General features: G+C 38.0%; 1 protein-coding gene across 7 annotated transcripts in view; it reads right to left on the bottom strand.

Moving 5' to 3' along the window:
- herc2 (HECT and RLD domain containing E3 ubiquitin protein ligase 2) overlaps window positions 1–19,279 on the bottom strand; it is a 242,326-nt gene that overhangs the window by 171,639 nt on the left and 51,408 nt on the right. For 5 of the 7 annotated variants that reach the window (XM_059963844.1, XM_059963845.1, XM_059963846.1 and 2 more), the window contains exons 4-12: window positions 19,012–19,231; window positions 18,807–18,907; window positions 18,549–18,705; window positions 18,352–18,462; window positions 12,494–12,659; window positions 11,032–11,205; window positions 8,886–9,074; window positions 3,980–4,131; window positions 3,148–3,305 (exon numbers count right to left, since the gene is read on the bottom strand). In XM_059963844.1, the coding sequence (XP_059819827.1) occupies window positions 3,148–3,305; window positions 3,980–4,131; window positions 8,886–9,074; window positions 11,032–11,205; window positions 12,494–12,659; window positions 18,352–18,462; window positions 18,549–18,705; window positions 18,807–18,907; window positions 19,012–19,231 (1,428 nt within the window). The remainder of the gene's footprint in view (window positions 1–3,147; window positions 3,306–3,979; window positions 4,132–8,885; window positions 9,075–11,031; window positions 11,206–12,493; window positions 12,660–18,351; window positions 18,463–18,548; window positions 18,706–18,806; window positions 18,908–19,011; window positions 19,232–19,279) is intronic. The other 2 variants (XM_059963848.1, XM_059963851.1) reach the window with 1 other exon arrangement.

Below are 19,279 nucleotides of genomic sequence, written 5' to 3'. Positions count from 1 at the left end.
AACATTCCCAACACTCTTGGCTCCAACCAGATCTACAAACTCAGTCTCCACTCCACATTGACAAATACAGCACTGTGCAAAAATCTTAGCACTCCAGCAAGAAATAGTTGCAAGAAAAAGTTTGTGAGCCTTTTGCGATTACCTGGTTTTCTGAATTAATTACTCATAAAATCTGAACTTCGTCTAAGTCACAATAATAGACAAACACAATCTACCCAAACTAGTAACACACAAATAATTGTACTTTTTGTGTCTTTATAAAACACATTGTTTAATCATTCACAGTCCAGGTTACAAAAATTATGTGAACCCTTGTAATTAATAACTGGTAGAATCTCATTTAGCAGAAATAACCTCTACCGAACGTTTCATGTAGCTGCTGATTGGACTTGCACAACACCAACAAAGAATTTTAGACTATTCCTCCATACAAAACTGTTTCAGTTCATCAATATTTCTGGGATACCTTGCATGAATAGAACTCTTCAGGTCGTGTCACAGCATCTCAAGTGGACTCTGACTTGGCCATTCCAAAACACAAATTTTCTTCTTTTTAATCCATTCTGTTGTTGATTTACTTTTATATTACAGATCATCATCTTGTTGCATCATCCAACTTCCATTAAGCTTCAGGTGACGGACCACTACCCTGACATTCTCCTGTAAATTGTCTTGATGCAATTTGAATTCATAGTTCCCTCAATGATTGCAAGCTGTCCAAACCCTGAGGCAGCAAAACAGCCCCAATCCATGATGCTCCTTCCACCATGCTTCACAGTTGGGATGAAGTTTTAGTATTGGTATACAGTTCCCTTTTTTTACCCCCAAATGTAGTGGTGTGCACTTCTGCCAAAAAGTTTAACTTCTGTCTCATCAGTACACAGAAAATTGTCCCAGAAGTGTTGTGAAACATCCACATGGTCTTTTGCAAACTTGAGACATGCAGCAATGTTTCAATGTTCCTTCAGCGCTGCACATTGTGCTCTTCGTGTGATCTTTGCAGGATGTCCATTCGTAGGAAGCGTAGTAACAGTACTGAATTTCCTCCATTTGAAGACAATTTCTCTTACTGTGGACTAATGAACACTCACATCCTTAGAAATACCTGTGTAGCCTTGTCCAGCTTTTTGCATCTCTACAATTCTTCTAAGGTCCTCTGAAAGTTGTTTTGATTGAGACAAGGTGCATATAAACAGATCTTTCTTGAGAAGAGCAGTTTGTCAGTAACCTGACTTTGCTGGTCTTTTTTATAGGGCAGGGCACCTTTACAACCCACACCTCCAAATCTCATCTCATTGATTGGAACACCTCACTCCAAATAGCTTTTGTAGATGGCATTACCCCAGAGGTTCACATACTTTTTCTGAACCTAGACTGTGATTGTTTAAATGGTGTACTTAGTATTGACATGTGGTGGTGGCATCCATCGGTCTCGAGAGACCATGGATCTGCGCCTGGAGTTTCCAGGGCGCAGGCCTGGGCAGGGTTGTATGGGAGACCAGCAGTTGCCCAGGCCTTCCCCTCTCCACGCCACCGATGTTGTCCAGGGAAGGGCACTAGGACCCATGCAGCTTGGCACCGGTGATGTTGCAGAGCAATGTGCTGTTAAGTGCCTTGCTCAAGGACACAAACGTGCTGCCTCAGCTGAGGCTCGAACCAGTGACCTTTAGGTTATTAGTTTGATAGCTTGCCCACTAGGCCATGCGCCAACACAGTATTGACATGAAGTCAATTGTTTATGTGTTATTAGTTTAGGCAGATTGTGTTTGGCTATTATTATGACATAGATGAAGATCAGACCACATTTCATGAGTAATTAATGCAGAAACCCAGATAATTGCAAAGGGTTCACAAACTCTTTCTTGCAACTGCATATGTGCCTAAGACTTTTGCACAATACTGTATTTTGTTTGCTCTGATAGCAGATAAACTTACAAAAATACAACTGTACCCATGGCAGTTAGCTCAACTACTTTACAACACCAGCGAACGCTAAATTGGGGTTTAATTCCTACCACTGTCTATAATGAGCTTGTACTTTCTCCCCATGACCATGTGGGATTCCTCTGGGTGCTCCAGTTTTCTACTGCATTCAAAAGATGTATGGATTAGGCTTAATAAAAAGTGGGCATGCTGCATTGGTGCCAGTAACATGGTGACCCTTTCAGGCAGCCCCTTGCATAATTCTCAGACTGCGTTGATTGTTGACAAAATGATGCATTGCACTGTATGCCTTGATGCACATAACAAATAAAGCTAATCTTTAAAAACAGCTTCTAAAAGCATAAAGAGGGAGAATTCTCCTTATTAGGCTCCATCATAATCATAAATCTGCACAAATAATATTTTTTCAATTCTGTTGTGACCAATGAAAAAATTTTCATTGTCTGTTTAGTCAAAACTGCTGAGGTTGCTCTCTCTCCACTAATTGTGACATTTACTGGGAGCATTGTATACGAAGGGCCCAAAGTATTGTTCAGGGTCTCTACAATCTCTTTGGCACACTACCATCAGAAAGGAGATAAAGGAGCATTAGGGTGAGGACTGCCAGACTGGGTAACAGCTTCTTCCCTCAGGCTACGAAACTAATGAGTGCCCTGCCACCAGAGTTCTCATCACCAGGATAGCGAACTGTTAATTACTCTGTTAATTGTATACCTACAGTATGCTGTGCACTTCACATGCATTTATGAATTATATTTTATTAACTTATTTGTGGTAATACTTTGTTTTATGTGGTGTGTGTGATATTGTATGTATTGTGGGTGCACTGTGATCTGGAGGTACACTGTTTCGTTTGGTTGCATATATGCACAGTCAGATTACCAAGAAGTCGGAACCATTAAATGAGACCAAGAATAACCAAAAGTTTCTTCTTTTAAAGAAGTTAATGCTAAAGACCAACTGAAAAATGTATTAGATATTACCTTCAAGAAACATTTACCCTTCTTTTAATCAAAGGAACATTAATTCAATTTATTCCAATATAAACAAATTTACTGAAAATTTAAAGTTACAACTTATGATAATTCCAGTGCAAAGTGTTTGGTGCAACTTTATGAAACAAAGGTATTGCTTTTCTCAAAGTCTAGCTTTTAATATTAGAATTACGCTGCATAACTTTCAGTAAATAAAATGCATCAGTACCATGTCCAAGCCGGCCATAGTTCCCTCTGCCCCACGTATAAAGTTCTCCCTCTGAGGTTATAGCTGCACTGTATGTGCTTCCACAAGCCACATGGACAACATGTTTTCCCACTTGCTTCCCTGATAGGGAAGCCAACATTTTCGGTTCTTCAAGAGATCTGTTCAAAACACAGAATTACATTAAAAAACATAACCAATGATTAAATAAAAACAGAATGCTGGAAATACCTGTCAAAGGAAAAATGCTTTTTCCTCAAATCCCCTACTGTCACATCGGTTAGCATTAATAGTGCTTAAGTGTCATACTGTCAATTAAACTCCTGCAGGGCTTTTAATCCATTCAGTATTTATGAAAAATTTAGATTTACAATCAAACTACATGTAAAAGTGTCATTCACTTTAAAGTTATAAAGGCTTCCACAAATTTTTAATTAAGTTGCATTTAATTCAATTCTGTCATGGAAAGTGGGAGTCCAATTTCCTGTTGCTTCTGTTAAAAGGACGTAATTATTTTTGAATTAGCAATCTCAACAACAGGAAAGGACCCAGAACTTGTTGCACAGGCAAAAAGTACAATAAACATATCCTGCTAAGACTGCGGGAACTCTGTTGCCATGGAGTGAGGGGTATTTCACATTGCATCTTCTCCTGCAGTTAACTAATAGAAAAGTGCTACATTGAAAGTGAGAGCACATAATTATTAAATAGTTAATCATCAATCATCTTCGTAAGCAGAAGTTCACAAAAGTAAGTACTATCAAATGCCACTTCTCTGTCATCACCTAGTTAATTGTTTCATATCAGTGCAATTTAAAAGTTGTTTAATACATACACAGTATCTCCATGGCCAAGTCGTCCTCCATCACCACAGCCCCAAGAGAACACCTCCCCAGCAGCAGACAAAGCCAGAAAATGTTGACCATCAGGATGAGCAGCAATTTTTACAATGTTCCTGGAGGCAAGACCTTGCACTAATTGAGGTGCCTGGTTAAAAGTAAAGATTCATTAGCCTTAACAACATCAATATACAACGAAGCATACTCAAGGGGAGGAAGTCAACAATAGAAGTACACGTTTTTCCAAAATATTAGAAATGCATTAAATGAATATGACTTATAGACCTGCTAGCACATAGTAACCAGCTTCTTTGGAAACAGAACATTATTCCCTTGGGGCTGCAACCATTTTTTTGCCTGAGCTTGGGAAGAGGCCATTTCTTTTTCATTCTTGCCAAGTTGAGTCAGTTTGATGGGACACTTTTGGATGCTGAAGCTCTGCCTGTTTCCACAAGGGATTTTGATATATGCTAATATGGGACTATGTTGTGAAATAGACTTTGTGCACTACAATATTTGCCCCTTAGTTCCATTGCAGAAATGCAAAGTCACCTGTTTGCTCGACACCATCAGAATATATGTAACTTGCGTTCCAATGTCATATTCTGTGTTAACCACACACACTGTGTTAAGTGGCCACAGCACCATAGTGTAGCAGTTAGTGCAATTGCTTTAAACTGCCAACGATCTCTGATAATCTGAAAGGAGCTTGTGCATTCTCCCTGTGACCTCGTAGGTTTCCTCTGAGTGATCCGGTTTTCTCCCACATTCCACAAATGTATGGCTCGGGTTAGTGAGCCGTGGGCGTGCTGGAAGCACGACAACACTTGCAGACTACTCCCCGCACAAACCTCAGACTGTATTGGTCATTGATGAAAAATGACGCATCTCACTCTATGCTTTGATGTACATGTGACAAATGAAGTTAATCTAATCTTACTTGGATAGCTAATCTAATAAGACATGAACACATTCAAAATTCCAACTACAAAGTACATACGTTGGGCTCAGAGTGGCATGAGTGAGCCCATTTGCCGCACAAGTGCTTGTACATGACCATCTCAAACAGTAAGAAAGCTCAGCCACTTAACTCAAATACCAACATCAAAATATTCCCTGTTTAGAAACAGAATAGGACTATATCAACAAAATGGTCTCAAAAGTGAGAAAAATATCAAGTATGTGGAACTGGCCCTTCAGCCCACATTTAGGGCAACCACAATGGCAATCTAAACTAATCCTATTCACCTACACATGGTCTGTATTCCTCTATCCCCTCCACCTATCTAAATACCTCCTACAAATCACTATCATATCTGCTTCAACCATCTCCCCTGGTAACGTGTTCTAGGCAACAACCACTGCCCAAAAAAAGCTTCTCCCATCAATCTCCTTTAAGCTTTCCGCCTCTAACATTAAGCCTGTGCCCTCCGGTATTTGGAGAATTCAATTGTGAGAACGACTCTATTGACCCTACCTGTGTCTCTCATCATTTGAAGTACTTCCTTCAAGTCACCTCTCCACTGCCAATGTTCCAGAGAAAATAATACAAGTTTGTCCAGCCTCTCCTTACAGTTCATACCCTCTGGTCCAGACATCAAAGTGCAATCCACATCCTCTCCAAAACTTTTACATTCTCCCTGTAATGCAGTGGCCCAGAACTGCACACAAAACTTTAAATACAGCCAGACCAATGTGTTATACAGCTGAAATTACGCCATTAGTTCCTCAAAGTGAAAGAGAAATAGAATACTTGATTTGTACTCTCAGCATACTGTAGTTGGAGGACACAATGTGCCAACTATCCAAAGCTCCTTCAACAAAATGCTTTCCCCAGGTGTGTTACCAGTAAGTTCCCAAAAACTGGCAAAAGCGCCTTTTCAAATCATAGCCACACAATCTTTATGCGGATAAACTTGAAATGATATGCTGAAGTTGTATAAGGCATTGGTGAGGCCTAATTTGGAGTATTGTGTGCAGTTTTTGTAACCTACCTACAATAAAGATATAAATATGGTTGGAAGAGTACAGAGAAAATTTACAAGGATTTTGCCTGGACTGGAACCTGAATTATAAGGAAAGATCAAATATCAAATTGCACCTTATTACTTGGAACGTAGAAGATTAAAGAGAGATTTGATAGAGGTACACAAAATTATGAGGGATATAGATAAGGTTAATGCAAACTCAATTTTTTCCACTGATTGGGTGGGACTGCAACTAGAAATCATGGATAAAGAGTAAAAACTAAAAATTTTAAGGGGAACACTAAGAGAAACTTCTTCACTCAGAGGGCTGAGAGAGTGTGGAACAAGCTGCACGCACAAGTGATGCATGTGAGCTCAATTTCAACATTTAAGAGAAGTTTGAATAGGGACATGGATGTTAGGGGTATAAAGACGTATGGTCTCGGTGCAGGTAGATGGAAGCATGCAGTTTAAATGGTTTTGCATGGACCCATTTCCTTGCTGCACTTTTCTATGACTATGATTGCTGCATTAATCACCATAAGAATAAGTGAGAAAAAGCAGAAATTTCTACATTGTGTAGAAAAAAGAATTTTAAGTAGCTCAAACTTAAGAAAGGATTCATTTTGTACAAATGTTCTTAAATTTAGCATAAATCTCCTCAGAGTAATATTGGTGACATAACAAACTGCATCTGATCACCAGATGAGTTACGAGTAATCAAATTAAATATGGAATCCAGAATTAGACAAAATATAAACATGCCTTTGGCCCAGAACATCCATGAAGATCATCTTCACTAAACACACCCGGCAGTACTTGGCCTGGAGCCGCTGCATTAGCAGTTCAAGCTTTGTCTAGATACTTAATTGCTGAGAGCACATGTCTCTATTGCACAGGTCAGGCAGACACACTGGCTGAAAAATAATCGTCCTCAGATCGCTTCCAAATCTTCTACCCCTATTCTAAACCTGTGCCAGCTGATTTTAGACACCTTTGCTGTGGAGAAAAGTTCCCTATTACCCATTCTTTCTATATCCCTCATAATTTTGTATAACTCAGTCTGGCCTCTCCCCAGCCTTCTCCACTGCAAAAAAAGAGAAAAAAAAAATCAGCTTATCCAGTCTCCCCTTATAACTGAAAAACCCCATCCCAGGTAGCATCCTCTACATCTGCTCCAGAGCAATTACATTCTTCCTCTAGCACAAGAGACCAAAACAGCGCATAGTACTGCAGGAATGGCCAAACCAATATTGTACTATCTATTTCCTCGTGTTTGTACTATATTCTCCCCATTTCAGTATTCCATGCCCCAGGTAATGAAGACAAGTACTCCATTTGCCTTTATAACTACCTTTATCTACCTATGCTGCCAGCATCAGGGATTCCTGGACTTGTACAGCGGGTCACTTTGACCCTCAATGCTCACTAGGTGCCTCGCATTCATCATATCCTAGCCATATCAGTAGAGGAAGTTCGGCAATAGTTGCATTCCTATGAAATCTTGGTTTACAGAAAATCTCATCATAAGAACAATTGGAAATCGGGATATAGAGGCTAGGATGTTTCACACTCAGTTATTCTTCTTGTAGGTTTTCAAAAAAAGGTGTTTTTAATAGCATAAGTTCACTTTTACTGCAATCTAAAAATACTAAAGGCTGTCGGCACATTTTGAAATAAAATTTCTCTGCATAAGAGTCAATAGAAGCAATTGCTTGGCAACTTCCACTGGCCTCCCACAGTGAAACTAGCAGTCTGCATTATTGTAGAACTATGGTGTCTATTTATGGCAGGGAAGCTACGTGTTAAGTTTATTCTCTTAGACCTTCCATCTCCCACCCATCCAAGAGAGCTTTTTCTCTTGCTTCTCATCTTCAAAAATAACTCTCAAGTGGTTCTCCACCATCTGATCAAAATCACTTAATAACCAATTCCATCTATGCAATAGAAATAGCACTACCCAAATCATCAATCACATGTATTCAATTTGTATTATAGCACTCTTAAAATGTGTCCCTTCACTGTTATCAGAATTAAGTTGTCATTGATTCTTGTTTATCAGTTGAACAATACCATCTTGTATTTATGAAAATCAACATTTCCTTGACACAACACGGTTGTGACCACACATTAATTTTCTGAACATTTATTGTGATTAATGAACAGGACATTAAACCAAGATTCCCTTTTTTTATTAAGGTAGATATTGCAAAGTACTGATAAATTATATTATATTGGCAGAACTATATCACAGGAACAGAAAGTGGGCAAATTAGTAAAGTTACAATAGTTGCTTTATAACTATTATAACTCAACTTAATAGAGAATAGAGAATACAATTTCAAAATAAATATATCTCCTTGACAGACCAAGATTGATTACGCACATAGCAGTGGAGAAGAAACGCAAAGGAAGTTATGGATAGGAACCAAGGAGCATGAACTTAAGACAACAATGTCGTCTGAAATTGTTTGGAGACAAAGGGCAAGGGTTACATTTTACAGAATACAGTTAAAGGTGACAAATCACATCCAACAGCATTTAGTTTGAGGACAATTTCCCTTTACTGTGCTTGTCATTAATTTTCATTACAGTTCTTGGAGAGCAAAGCGATATTAAAATAGAATATGTACAAAGTACTTTAACAATGCTGCAAATAGATTACCAATTTATTACTAGAGTAAAATTTGGCAGATGGATATCTTATCAATAAACCCTAGGTTTGGGATAGGGATAGGGGCACAGCATGCTAAAAAACATTTAAGAACTATACCAATAAAATCCTGAATTTATCCATACAAAAAGAAAAAAACTTCAAAAAGGTATGCAATATAAACTGAATGTTAAGTTTACAGTGTACTTTCTAAAGTAATAAGCTTTATAATAAAGGTTACAGTACTGTACTAACAATCAAAAGACCACATAAAACACTCACCAGTGTATCACTGCTGTATGCCTGCATGTAAACCCTTCCATTTCTTGACAGGATAATAAAACATTTCTCAGCACAGCTTATTTGTGTAACTCCAAGATTTGCAATGGCTTCACACTGAATGGGGCAAATCACTGTCGTTTGGCTTCTCCAACCCAGCAGCCCCCAGGCTAAGACTTCTTGCAGAGAGCCCTATCACAAAAATCAAATAGTCAAAACACTTTTGTCATATAAAGATAACTAATGAAAAAGTTTGTCCTGGATTTTTAAAAATTAATTTGGTTAACGACAAAATTTGTGAGGAAGTAATACCTAGAGCAAGGGCTCCAAACATGCCATGGACCAATACCATTAAGCAAGGGGTCCATGGACCCCAGGTTGGGAACCTCTGGTCTAGAGGAAGGACTTAGTTGAAGGTATTGAACTCAGGGGTGACACATTAATACAGCTTGGAAACAGGCTCTTCAGCTTAATTGGTCTATGCCGAACACAGCATCCTCCTCACTAGTCCCAGTTGTGTGTGTTCAGCCCATAACAGACCAAGTCCCTACTTTCTATGTATTTATCCAAATGCTTATTAAATGTTGCAACTGTACTCACCTCAACCACTTTCTCCAGCAACTCAATCCATTTACTCACTAACCTTTGAGTACACAAGTTAACTCTCAGGTCTCTTTTGAATCTCTCCCCTCATAGTTTATATCTGTGCTCTCTAGTTTTGGTCTCCCCAACCTTAACAAGGCTATGACCACTGACCTTATCTATACCCCTCATATAAACTTTTTATGAGGTTACTTCTCATTCCCCTATGCTCCTAGGAATAAAACACCAGCAAAGCCAACTTCTCCCTATGGCTCACGCCTTCTACAAAGGTCCAGTGGTTTCTTCCCTGGCCTTCTGTAGGTAGAAGGGTACACATGATTAGCAGCTGGGGACTTGTCCGCCTTAATGTCCTTCATGGCTACAAATACCTCCTTCCTCGTAATGCGACCTCACTACTTATTACCCTCTTTTTTCTGGCATCCATGATCCATGAAATAAAGGAAAATTACACATTAAAAATCAGCCATCTCCGTGGCCCTAATGATCTTTCAAGAGGATCTAGTCCCTCTCTTGTCACCCATTTACTGTTAGTATAACTGAACCTTGTTGGATATATTTCACCCCATTTGCCAAATCAATCCCAGACCCTCTTTTTGTATTCCTGATTTCCCTCTTAAGTCTGGATTCTGTCAAATCCTGTTGCCTAAACGTACATATGCTTCCTTCTTTTTACTTATCAGAGACTCAATATCTCTTGTCATCAGAGGTTCCCAGAAGTTGGCATGTCTACCCTTCATCCTAACAGGAACCTAAACTCTTGATCTCACCCTTTCAAAAGCTTCCCATTTGTAACAGTTCCTTTGCTTTTAGTCACCCAGTTGGCCCCAGTTAAACTGTGCTTCAAAGTTGACTTGTGTTCACAATTTCAACCTGTGGCATTTATAAAAGTATTTATAAAAAACATGAACAAACAAATTGAAATATAGCGCAATCAAAATATCAACTCATCTTTACTCTTCACAGATAGCAAGTCATTTGTTACATATTTACAATCATTTCCATTTCTGTTTCCAAAAATGTCACAAAAGTTACAAGGATTTTGAGGTTTTGTTCCAGAGTTGCTGCAGAGGCTTTGTCAAAATTGAAGGGTCTCTGCTCAAAATGTTGTTTTCCATAGATGCTGTCTGACCTGCTGAGTTCCTCCAGCATTTTGTCCAGAAAACCCAAATTTCTTGAAAGGTCAGAGACAATTGGGAATGATTGACATGATTAACCTAATACTAAATAACAGCCACAATACTGAATGCCTTAAATGCTGAGTAACGTCACCAGAGGTTTGTAATTGTGAGCCTTCAGTTTTCTCTGAGGTGGCAAGATGCTTCTACTTTTAACACCAATTATACTTGCAAACTTTGAAGATGCAAGCAGCTATGTCAAAACTGGACCCAGATACCAAGTTAGTACAAGGGGAAAATAGTAGCATTCTAATACCTGAATTCCCTTTATTTCAAACTTAGAAGCAGGCAACTATATAGATGTGAAAAGCAGTGACAATTTAAGTGTAGAGGATTCTTGAGTTTTTTTGAGGTTATTTACACACTTTTACCTTTTGAGATGGTGGAGAGCTACACTGTGGTGGCATGCAGGGAGTGGCCAAACGGTCCAAATGAGCCATAATCACAACTGCCGTCTGTCGTAGGTCTATGGCTAAATCATTATCTTGGGGCAAAGTAAGGTATCTCAAGAAGCATTCATTTGGACTCAAAGGGTTTCCCAGTATCTGGAAAAAAACATGCAAAAATGAACATTTATTATGAATATTGTTTTGGTAGCAAACAATAGTTATATTGACTATTGTACTAAAATTAGACATATATGTTTATGAGATTAATTTAACACAATAAAAGTTACAAACTCCTAAAAGTTGTACAGAACATTTTCAACAAGCTGTATATGAGTAAGCCAAAATTAATGTGGATGGCTAGAGCTGGCTAAAGGACTTGGGGAGAGAGGGTGGATTATTTAAACATGTAAGCACTTTGACTGTAAACCCCACATAATGAAATGCAAGAACTAATCAGAATACCACATTAGGAACAGATTTTAGGTGAAGAACAAGCTATGTGGAAGGGGAATTTCATAAGCAGAACATTGCCAAAGATGCAAAATTGGCGAATTCAACCAAAGGAAGCCATTAGTGCTCTTGAAAAGCTATTGATAAATAAGGATTTATAAACCAGTTTTAATTGGCAAAGGTTTATGAGGTTGCTTTAGTAGAATTGTAGAGGTTTTCCATGTCTAAATGAGAGTCAGAGACAGAATAATCAATGTGGAACCCAGTATTTATCAAAAATAAAAGACAATAAGCCTCATCCAGATAATTACAGACTAGTCTGCCTGACATATGCCTCAGAAAAAATAATTATAGGATGAAATTACTGTGTGTTCACGCAAAGAAACGATGACTAAAAACAAAATGCAGAGATTTCAAAAAAGAAAAAAAATCAGATGTTGGAAATCTGAAATAAAAATAGAAAATGCTAGGAATTTCAGCAGAGCACTTTATTTGCATTCTTGAAATCCTATTGAATGTCAAAAGGCCTAGTTAGAGAAGATGTGCAGACGATGTTTCCTGTGGTAGGTACATGTAGAATCAGAGGGCACAGCCTCAGAGGCATGTCCATTCAGAATGGAAATGAGGAGAAATTTCTTTATCCAGAGAATGGTAAATCTGTAGAATTTGTTGCCACAGGTAGCTGTGGAAGCCAGGTTATTGTGTGTATTTACTGTGAAGGCTGTTAGGTTCTTGATTGGTCAGGGCATGAAAGGTTATAAGGAGAAGGCAGGAGATGGGGGATGATGAGGAAATGGATCAGCCATGATGAAATGGCGGAGCAGACTTGATAGGCCAAAGGGCATAATTCTGCTCCTATGTCTTGCTGTCTTATCTAGCAATCTGCAGATGTTGGAAGCAAGCTCGAAGTTTGCTTGCTAACACTTACTCAGTAGCTTTCATGCTAAAGCAACACCAGGTGCTAAGACAAATAATTTCACAATTACTGTACTACCTCTTCATCTCCCGGTGGCAAATCTTTATTGCACTGAATGCTCTGGAACCGCTGCAGAAGAGGTAAAAGTGGTGCACTGGTTCCTTGTGATGATCTTTCGTTGTCAGTTTCTCTGGTTCCGTTGTCCCAAATCTGCAGCAGTAGTAAAACAGCGGACAGCATTTGGCTGTGAAAGAAAATAAACATTTAATAAATGAGAAAGACTGCAAATTTCAAAGTAAATTTACTAAGTATCTAAACATAAGCAATTTGACTGTAAACCTCACATAAATAAATTAAGATCTAATCAGAATACCATATTAGGACAGATTTTAGGTGAAGAACAAACTATGTAGAAGGGGAACTTCATAAGTAGAAAATTGCCAAAGATGCAAAATTGGCGAATTCAACCAAAGGAAGACATTAGTGCTCTCAAAAAGCTATTGATAAACAGACTCATTTTCTTGCAGGCAGAGGAAAACAACAAATACAATGGAATCAATGAAAAGCTATAAACAAAGACTGACAAACAACCAAAGTCCAAAAAATAACTGTGCAAATATTAACAAAAAACTAATAATTTAAATAAAAAGTGCTGAGAACCTGAGTTGTAGAGTTCTTGAAAAGACTGATGAACAATCAATGTCCAAAAGTCAAAATGCACAAAAACAATAAAACAAATAATAGTTTAAAGAAATAAATAAATAATCCTGAGAACAAGAGTTGTAGAGTCAAAAGGTTGTGGATTCAATTCAGTGTTGAGGGGAGTGAAGTTATCCACATGAGCTCAAGAACCTCGCAGATGAAGTCTAATAACTGTTCTGGAACCTGGCGATGTGGGACCTTCACAATGGGAATTAGATTACAGAGGGATCTAGGTGCTCGGATGTATAAAACACAAACAGCATGCAGTTACAGCAAGCAATTAAGGTGGCAAATGGCACATTGATCTTTATTGCTGAGGACAGGTTTAACAACAAAAGGCTGGTCTAACAATGACTGGTAGTATAGGGTGCTGGAGTGGCTCTACCTGAAGTACTGCATGCAGTTTGCCTTCCATTATGCGGGGAATAGATATACTATAAAGATTCATTGGGACGAAAGGGCTGTTCTATCACAAACAGCTAAAATAATTAAACCTTTAGTAGAATAAAGGGTGATCTCACTGAAACATTCAAGGTCATAGCATGATAAATGGTGGGACAGTCAAAAACAAATGGGCATAGTTTGAAAAGACTAAAGTATACAGAAGTTTCTTCTCAAAGGATTGTGAATCCCTGCAAATGTCTATCACGGAGGGCATTGAAGGTTAGATCACTGGAGGTATGCAAAGAGGACAGAGATGAACTTTTTGAAATATCAAGGAATTGAGGGCTATGAGGAATTGGAATGGAAGAAAATTTTCAGAAAGTACAGGTACCATTTACTGTCTTTTTTAATCTTTTTATTGATTTTTGAACAAAACATAATAACAATAGAAATACAGAGAGATTGGGAATACAAAATTAATAGAACAGTATATACAGTAATAACTATTAGTAACACAAATGTGCCAGATCTCCCAAACTCATCTTGTATTTATAAAGAAAAAGAAAACCCCCAAATTGAAAACTGTAAAAAAAAACTAACTAACTTGAAAATAAAGTGAGAAAAAAAACTGGGCTATTATATTACAGCAGATACGAACAGCAGTGTCAATAACTCTGCTTCTCTATCCAAATAATTAAAGGTGATAAATGAGGTTCGGGAAAGGTCAATTTAGCTCATATGAAAGTGTTGAATAAATGGTCTCCAGGTTTCTTCAAATTTAACCAAAGGGTCAAAAATAACACTTTTAATTTTGTCTAAATTTGAACAAGATATAGTTTGGGAAAACCATTGGAACGTAGTTGGAGTATTAATCTCGTTCCAGTTCAACAGAATGGATCTTCTGGCCATTAATGTAGAAAATGCAATCATCCAACCAGCCAATGGGGATAAGTGACTATTAACCACCATGGGTAGGCCAAAAATTGAGGTAATAGGGTGAGGGTGTAAATTAATACTCAAAACTGTTGAAACAATCCCAAAAATATCTTTCCAATATTTCTCCAGAAGAGGACAGGACCAAAACATATGAATCAAAGAGGCTACTTCAGAATGACATCTATCACAAATAGGATTACTATGGGAGTAAAAACAAGCAAGTTTGTCCTTAGACATATGAGCCCTATGCACCACCTTAAATTGTATCAATGCGTGTTTAGCACATACAGAGGAAGAGTTAACTAAATGTAAATTTTTTTCCCATTTCTCTGTAGGTAAGGAAAATTGAAGTTCTTTTTCCCATTCATTCTTAATTTTATTTGATGCATCTGGCTGTATTTTCATGATCATATCATAAATGGTTGCTATTAAACCTTTCTGATAAGTGTTTAAACCTAAAAAAATTTCCAAGGTGTCTGTTGGGTATGAATTTGGAAAAGTCTGCAACATACTATTCAGAAAGTTTCTAATTTGTAAATATCTAAAAAAGATGGGATCTGGGTAAATTATATTTATCAGACAACTGTTCAACAGGTGTCATTTATGCCTCCTCCAGATGGTCTTGCATTTCTTATTCCATTTCAATGTCCTTTCATTTGCATCAGAGCTAATCTTTCAAGGGGACCAGAGGACATAGCCTTAAGATTCAGGGGAGTAAATGTAGGATGGAAGTGAGGAGGAACTGCTTTTCCGAGAGGGTGGTCAATCTGTGGAATTCTCTGCCCAAGGAAGCAGTGAAGGCTACCTCAGTAAACACATTTAAGACGAGGCTGGATAGATTCTTGCATAGTAGGGGAATTAAGGATTAAGGGGAAAAGGCAGGTAGGTGGAGATGAGTCCATGGCCAAATCAGCATGATCTTAATGAATGGCAGAGCAGGCTCAACAAGCCAGATGGCCTACTCCTCCTCCTATTTCTTATGTTCATCTCTGAAATGAATCTTCTACCCTCTCACAGATTCTCTCTCTATCTGTCTCTATCTCTCATAGTTACTTAAAATATGTTATATCTCCAATTTTTAATCAATTATGAGAAAAAGATATCAGTCAAAAATTGTTAATCCTGATTCTTCCTCCACAGACACTGTCTGACTAGTTAAGTAAGACCAATAATTTATGGGTTTATTTCAGATTTCCAGCATTCTGCTTTCAAATCTGTTTTTGATACTGGTTAAAGAATATCTGCTGGCTGGGACACTGGATGGTTCTGTTTCTTTCAATGGTGCCTTGGAATCTCTCACAACCTCTGGCCATGGTTCAATGTCTCTGCAAGGAGAAACTTCTGGTGGCGCATACTTTTTTATCATTGCATTAAAATGAGAACCAAGAATTTGTGCTTAAAATACAGAAAGGCGCAAAAATTCACAATATCCCATCTTCGAAGTCAGAATATTATCACTGATATTCAAGGTCATAAAATTATGAAACAGTCACCATGGAAATACCATGGAATCACCATGAATTAAATCTTTAAAATGGGGAAAAAAATATTTCCTTCAGGAAAATGAGTATTAAGTATTATTTAGAAAGGGCAGGATTAAAAATAATCAATGATAGCTAAGAAAATAAAATCAAGTTAATGAAGCAAAGATCAGACAAAATATTAATTAGTGAATTGAAATGACAAAGAAATTAAGTTAGAGTGTGTTTAAAAAGTTAACCATCAAAGCACAAAAGGAAAGTTACTCAGTAGACTTATTGAACGCTGTATACCAAATGTCCACACCAATGGTTACAAATGAACAGGATAAACATGAGGCTAATTTACAATTAATCAACTAAATTGCTGAACACTCAGAATGTAACAACAGTACAGCTATTAGTGTAACACTTTACAGAGCCAACAATTAAGGTTCAATTCTCAGCACTCTCCACAAGGAGTTCGTATGTTCTCCCAAGATCACATGGGTTTCCTCAAGGTGCTCTGGTTTTCTTTCAAAGATGTGTGGGTTAGGGTAGTAAGTTGTGGGCACACTTGTTGATTCCAGAACTACAGCAACTCATGCAGGCCACCCCTAGCACATCCTCAGACTATGTTGATCATCGATGCAAAAAACACATTTCACTGTATGTTTTGCTGTACATGTGACAAATAAAGCTAACCTTATCCAAGTTATGATAAAACAGTGCACAGCACTGAGACAGAATAGCAAGAACTGATTAGACATGAGAGTAAACCTTCTTTCTCAATCAATATTGGACTATTGAAGGGAGTAAATCATTACTAAAACTTAGTTATGTAATACTGTAAAAATTAGTACTTAAGAATGATTAAAGACGAATAACTTCAGCAAGAATCCCAACGCCAGTGCATAAGAGTACTAGTTGTACAGCCTATTTTCACACTTCTGTTTCATGATAAGCAACAACTCAAACAATGGACTTCTCACTAATAGATTTGTGTGGCTCACTACTTGTTGAATCCATTTTGCATGTCTAAATCAAGCACAAAGAGGCTGATCACAAAGGGCAACATCATGCACCTGTTTCAACCCAGTAGATCACTAGTAAGGGCTGGTAAATCCTTCAAAAGAGGTTGGGCATATAGGAAGGAAATTGAAAAATCTAGCTGAGTCGTGCCATAACTACAAGTTCTTACCCAATGTCAGTAAGACCAAGGAGCTGATTATTGACCAGGAGGAAACCAGAGGTCCATCAGCTGGTCCTCATCAGAGGATCATGGGCATAGAGGACGAGCAACTTTAAATTCCTCAGTGTTATTATTTTGGAGGGATGGCTCTAGGCCCAGCAAGCAAGTATAATTATGAAAAAAGGATGCAGGGCCTCTACTTCCTTAAGGGTTTATGAAGATTCCCATAACATCTAAACTTTGACAAACTTCTATAGATTTGTAGTAGAAAATGTACTGACTAGTTGCATGACAGACTGGTATGGAACACCAATGCACTCAAATGGAAAATCCTGCAAAAAGTAGTGGATACAGCCCAGTCCATCACAGGTAAAGCCCTCCCCATCTTTGAGCACATCTACCCAAAACATTGTCGCAGGAAAGCAGCATCCATCATCAGGGACTCCCACAACACAGGACATATTCTCTTCTTGCTGCTGCCATCAAGAAGAAAGTACAGGAGCCTCTGAACTCACACCACCTGGTTCAAGAACAGTTATTACCCGTCCAACCATCAGACTCTTGAATCAAAGCATATAACTTCACTCATCCTCACTTCCCCCATTAGTGAAATGTTCCCACAACCTATGGAGTCACTTTCAAGGACCCTTTGTATCATATTCTTGATATTTATTGCTTATTTATTTATACTTATTCCTATCTTTTTGTATTTGCACAGTTTGTTATCTTTTGCACACTGTTTGAATGCCTAAGTTGGTGCTGTCATTCATTGATTCTATTATGGTTATTATTCTATTATAAATTCATTGAGTATGTACCCAAGAAAATGAATCTCAGGGTAGTATATTTACCTTGAGAATAAATTTACTTTAAAATTTGAACTGTGTTGCCAAGCCCGCTGGTTCAGTTTGAAACACTATGCTACTTTTCTATTGTTTTATATATAAATTGCAATCTTGTTGCATAGCTGTCAAAAGACAACTTTAACACCCAGTACAAGTGAGAACAACATTTACCCTATTTCCATGTTAGCAGACATAATACCCACTATATTCTGAAACCAAAATATAGTAAGATGATATTAATAATGCACCGCATTACCAGATGCAAGATACCACACAGTCAACCAGGACCTCATCTACTTGCAATTTTCTGTTTCACGCCATCAAATGCAATTCAACTCATTAAAAATAAAATACCTTTGTTACAAAATTTCACATCATCAAGAAGGTGAAAGAGATGTTTATTTTTCCAGAATTCCCTACCTTAATGTTCCTCTCTGCACAGCTAGTTCTAGAAGTATTGCGAGAGCCAAGTGTTGATCTTGAAGTGGAATGTTTCCTGGACCCTTCAAACTTGGTGCTCCGTGAAGATCACTGTGGAACAAAACTTCCATTCTTAATTACATTAAATAAACAGATGTTTGTTTTAATCAAAATGCTATAGTCATCTGTTAACTTACCCTGTAACAACAGACCTGAGAAATTTTGTTGCTCTCTCCACAACTTCAAGCCACACACTAGATACTGTGCCTTCATCAAATAAGGATGCTTCTGGGAGAGAACGAAGTGCATCGAGAGACTCCTGCAATAATTCACTGCACAGGTCTGCATCTTCACCTTAAAACAAAAAGGAAAAAAGTGTCCCCAGGGAACTAACAGCAAAGGTTAAGAGCACAAATGATCTTTAGATAAACAGGCTTCAAAATGCTGCTCCTTACCCGACCTCCAGGCTCTGCGGAGGAATGCAAAGGCGAATGAAAGCGCTGCTCTAGATCCAACTCTAGCAAGTCCTTCTACACCTTTCCCAGCAGGTCTGGAACTGACATTTAAAATAAAAGTTAAAATGTCAAGGATCAAATGTGCATGCAACTTTAAAATAAATATCTTATCTTCCTTCATAATCTTATCGACAAAGTACAATACCTTTTCTTGTCAGAAACAGCCACAGGAACACTCAAACTCTTCCACTTAACATTTGTATGTTCCATAAGTACATTTCTACTCAGTGCAATGAAGTATCGCTCCAGGACTGCCAGCCTCTGTTTCAGTCTTATCCCAGAGAGAGTTGTGGCTGCTGCTTGTGCGGCAACTGACTGCTGTTCCTTCACGAGTACATGTAGACATTCTTTCAACTCACTCACATCTATAATTAAAGTGCATTAGTTATGATTTTCAATAAATAAAAAAGAAG

The sequence above is a fragment of the Hypanus sabinus genome, chromosome 3 (genome assembly GCF_030144855.1).
Source record: "Hypanus sabinus isolate sHypSab1 chromosome 3, sHypSab1.hap1, whole genome shotgun sequence".
Classification (NCBI taxonomy): Eukaryota; Metazoa; Chordata; class Chondrichthyes; order Myliobatiformes; family Dasyatidae; genus Hypanus; species Hypanus sabinus.
The sequence above is the reverse complement of the archived record's forward strand: the minus strand, read 5'-3'. Positions and strand labels throughout refer to the sequence as shown.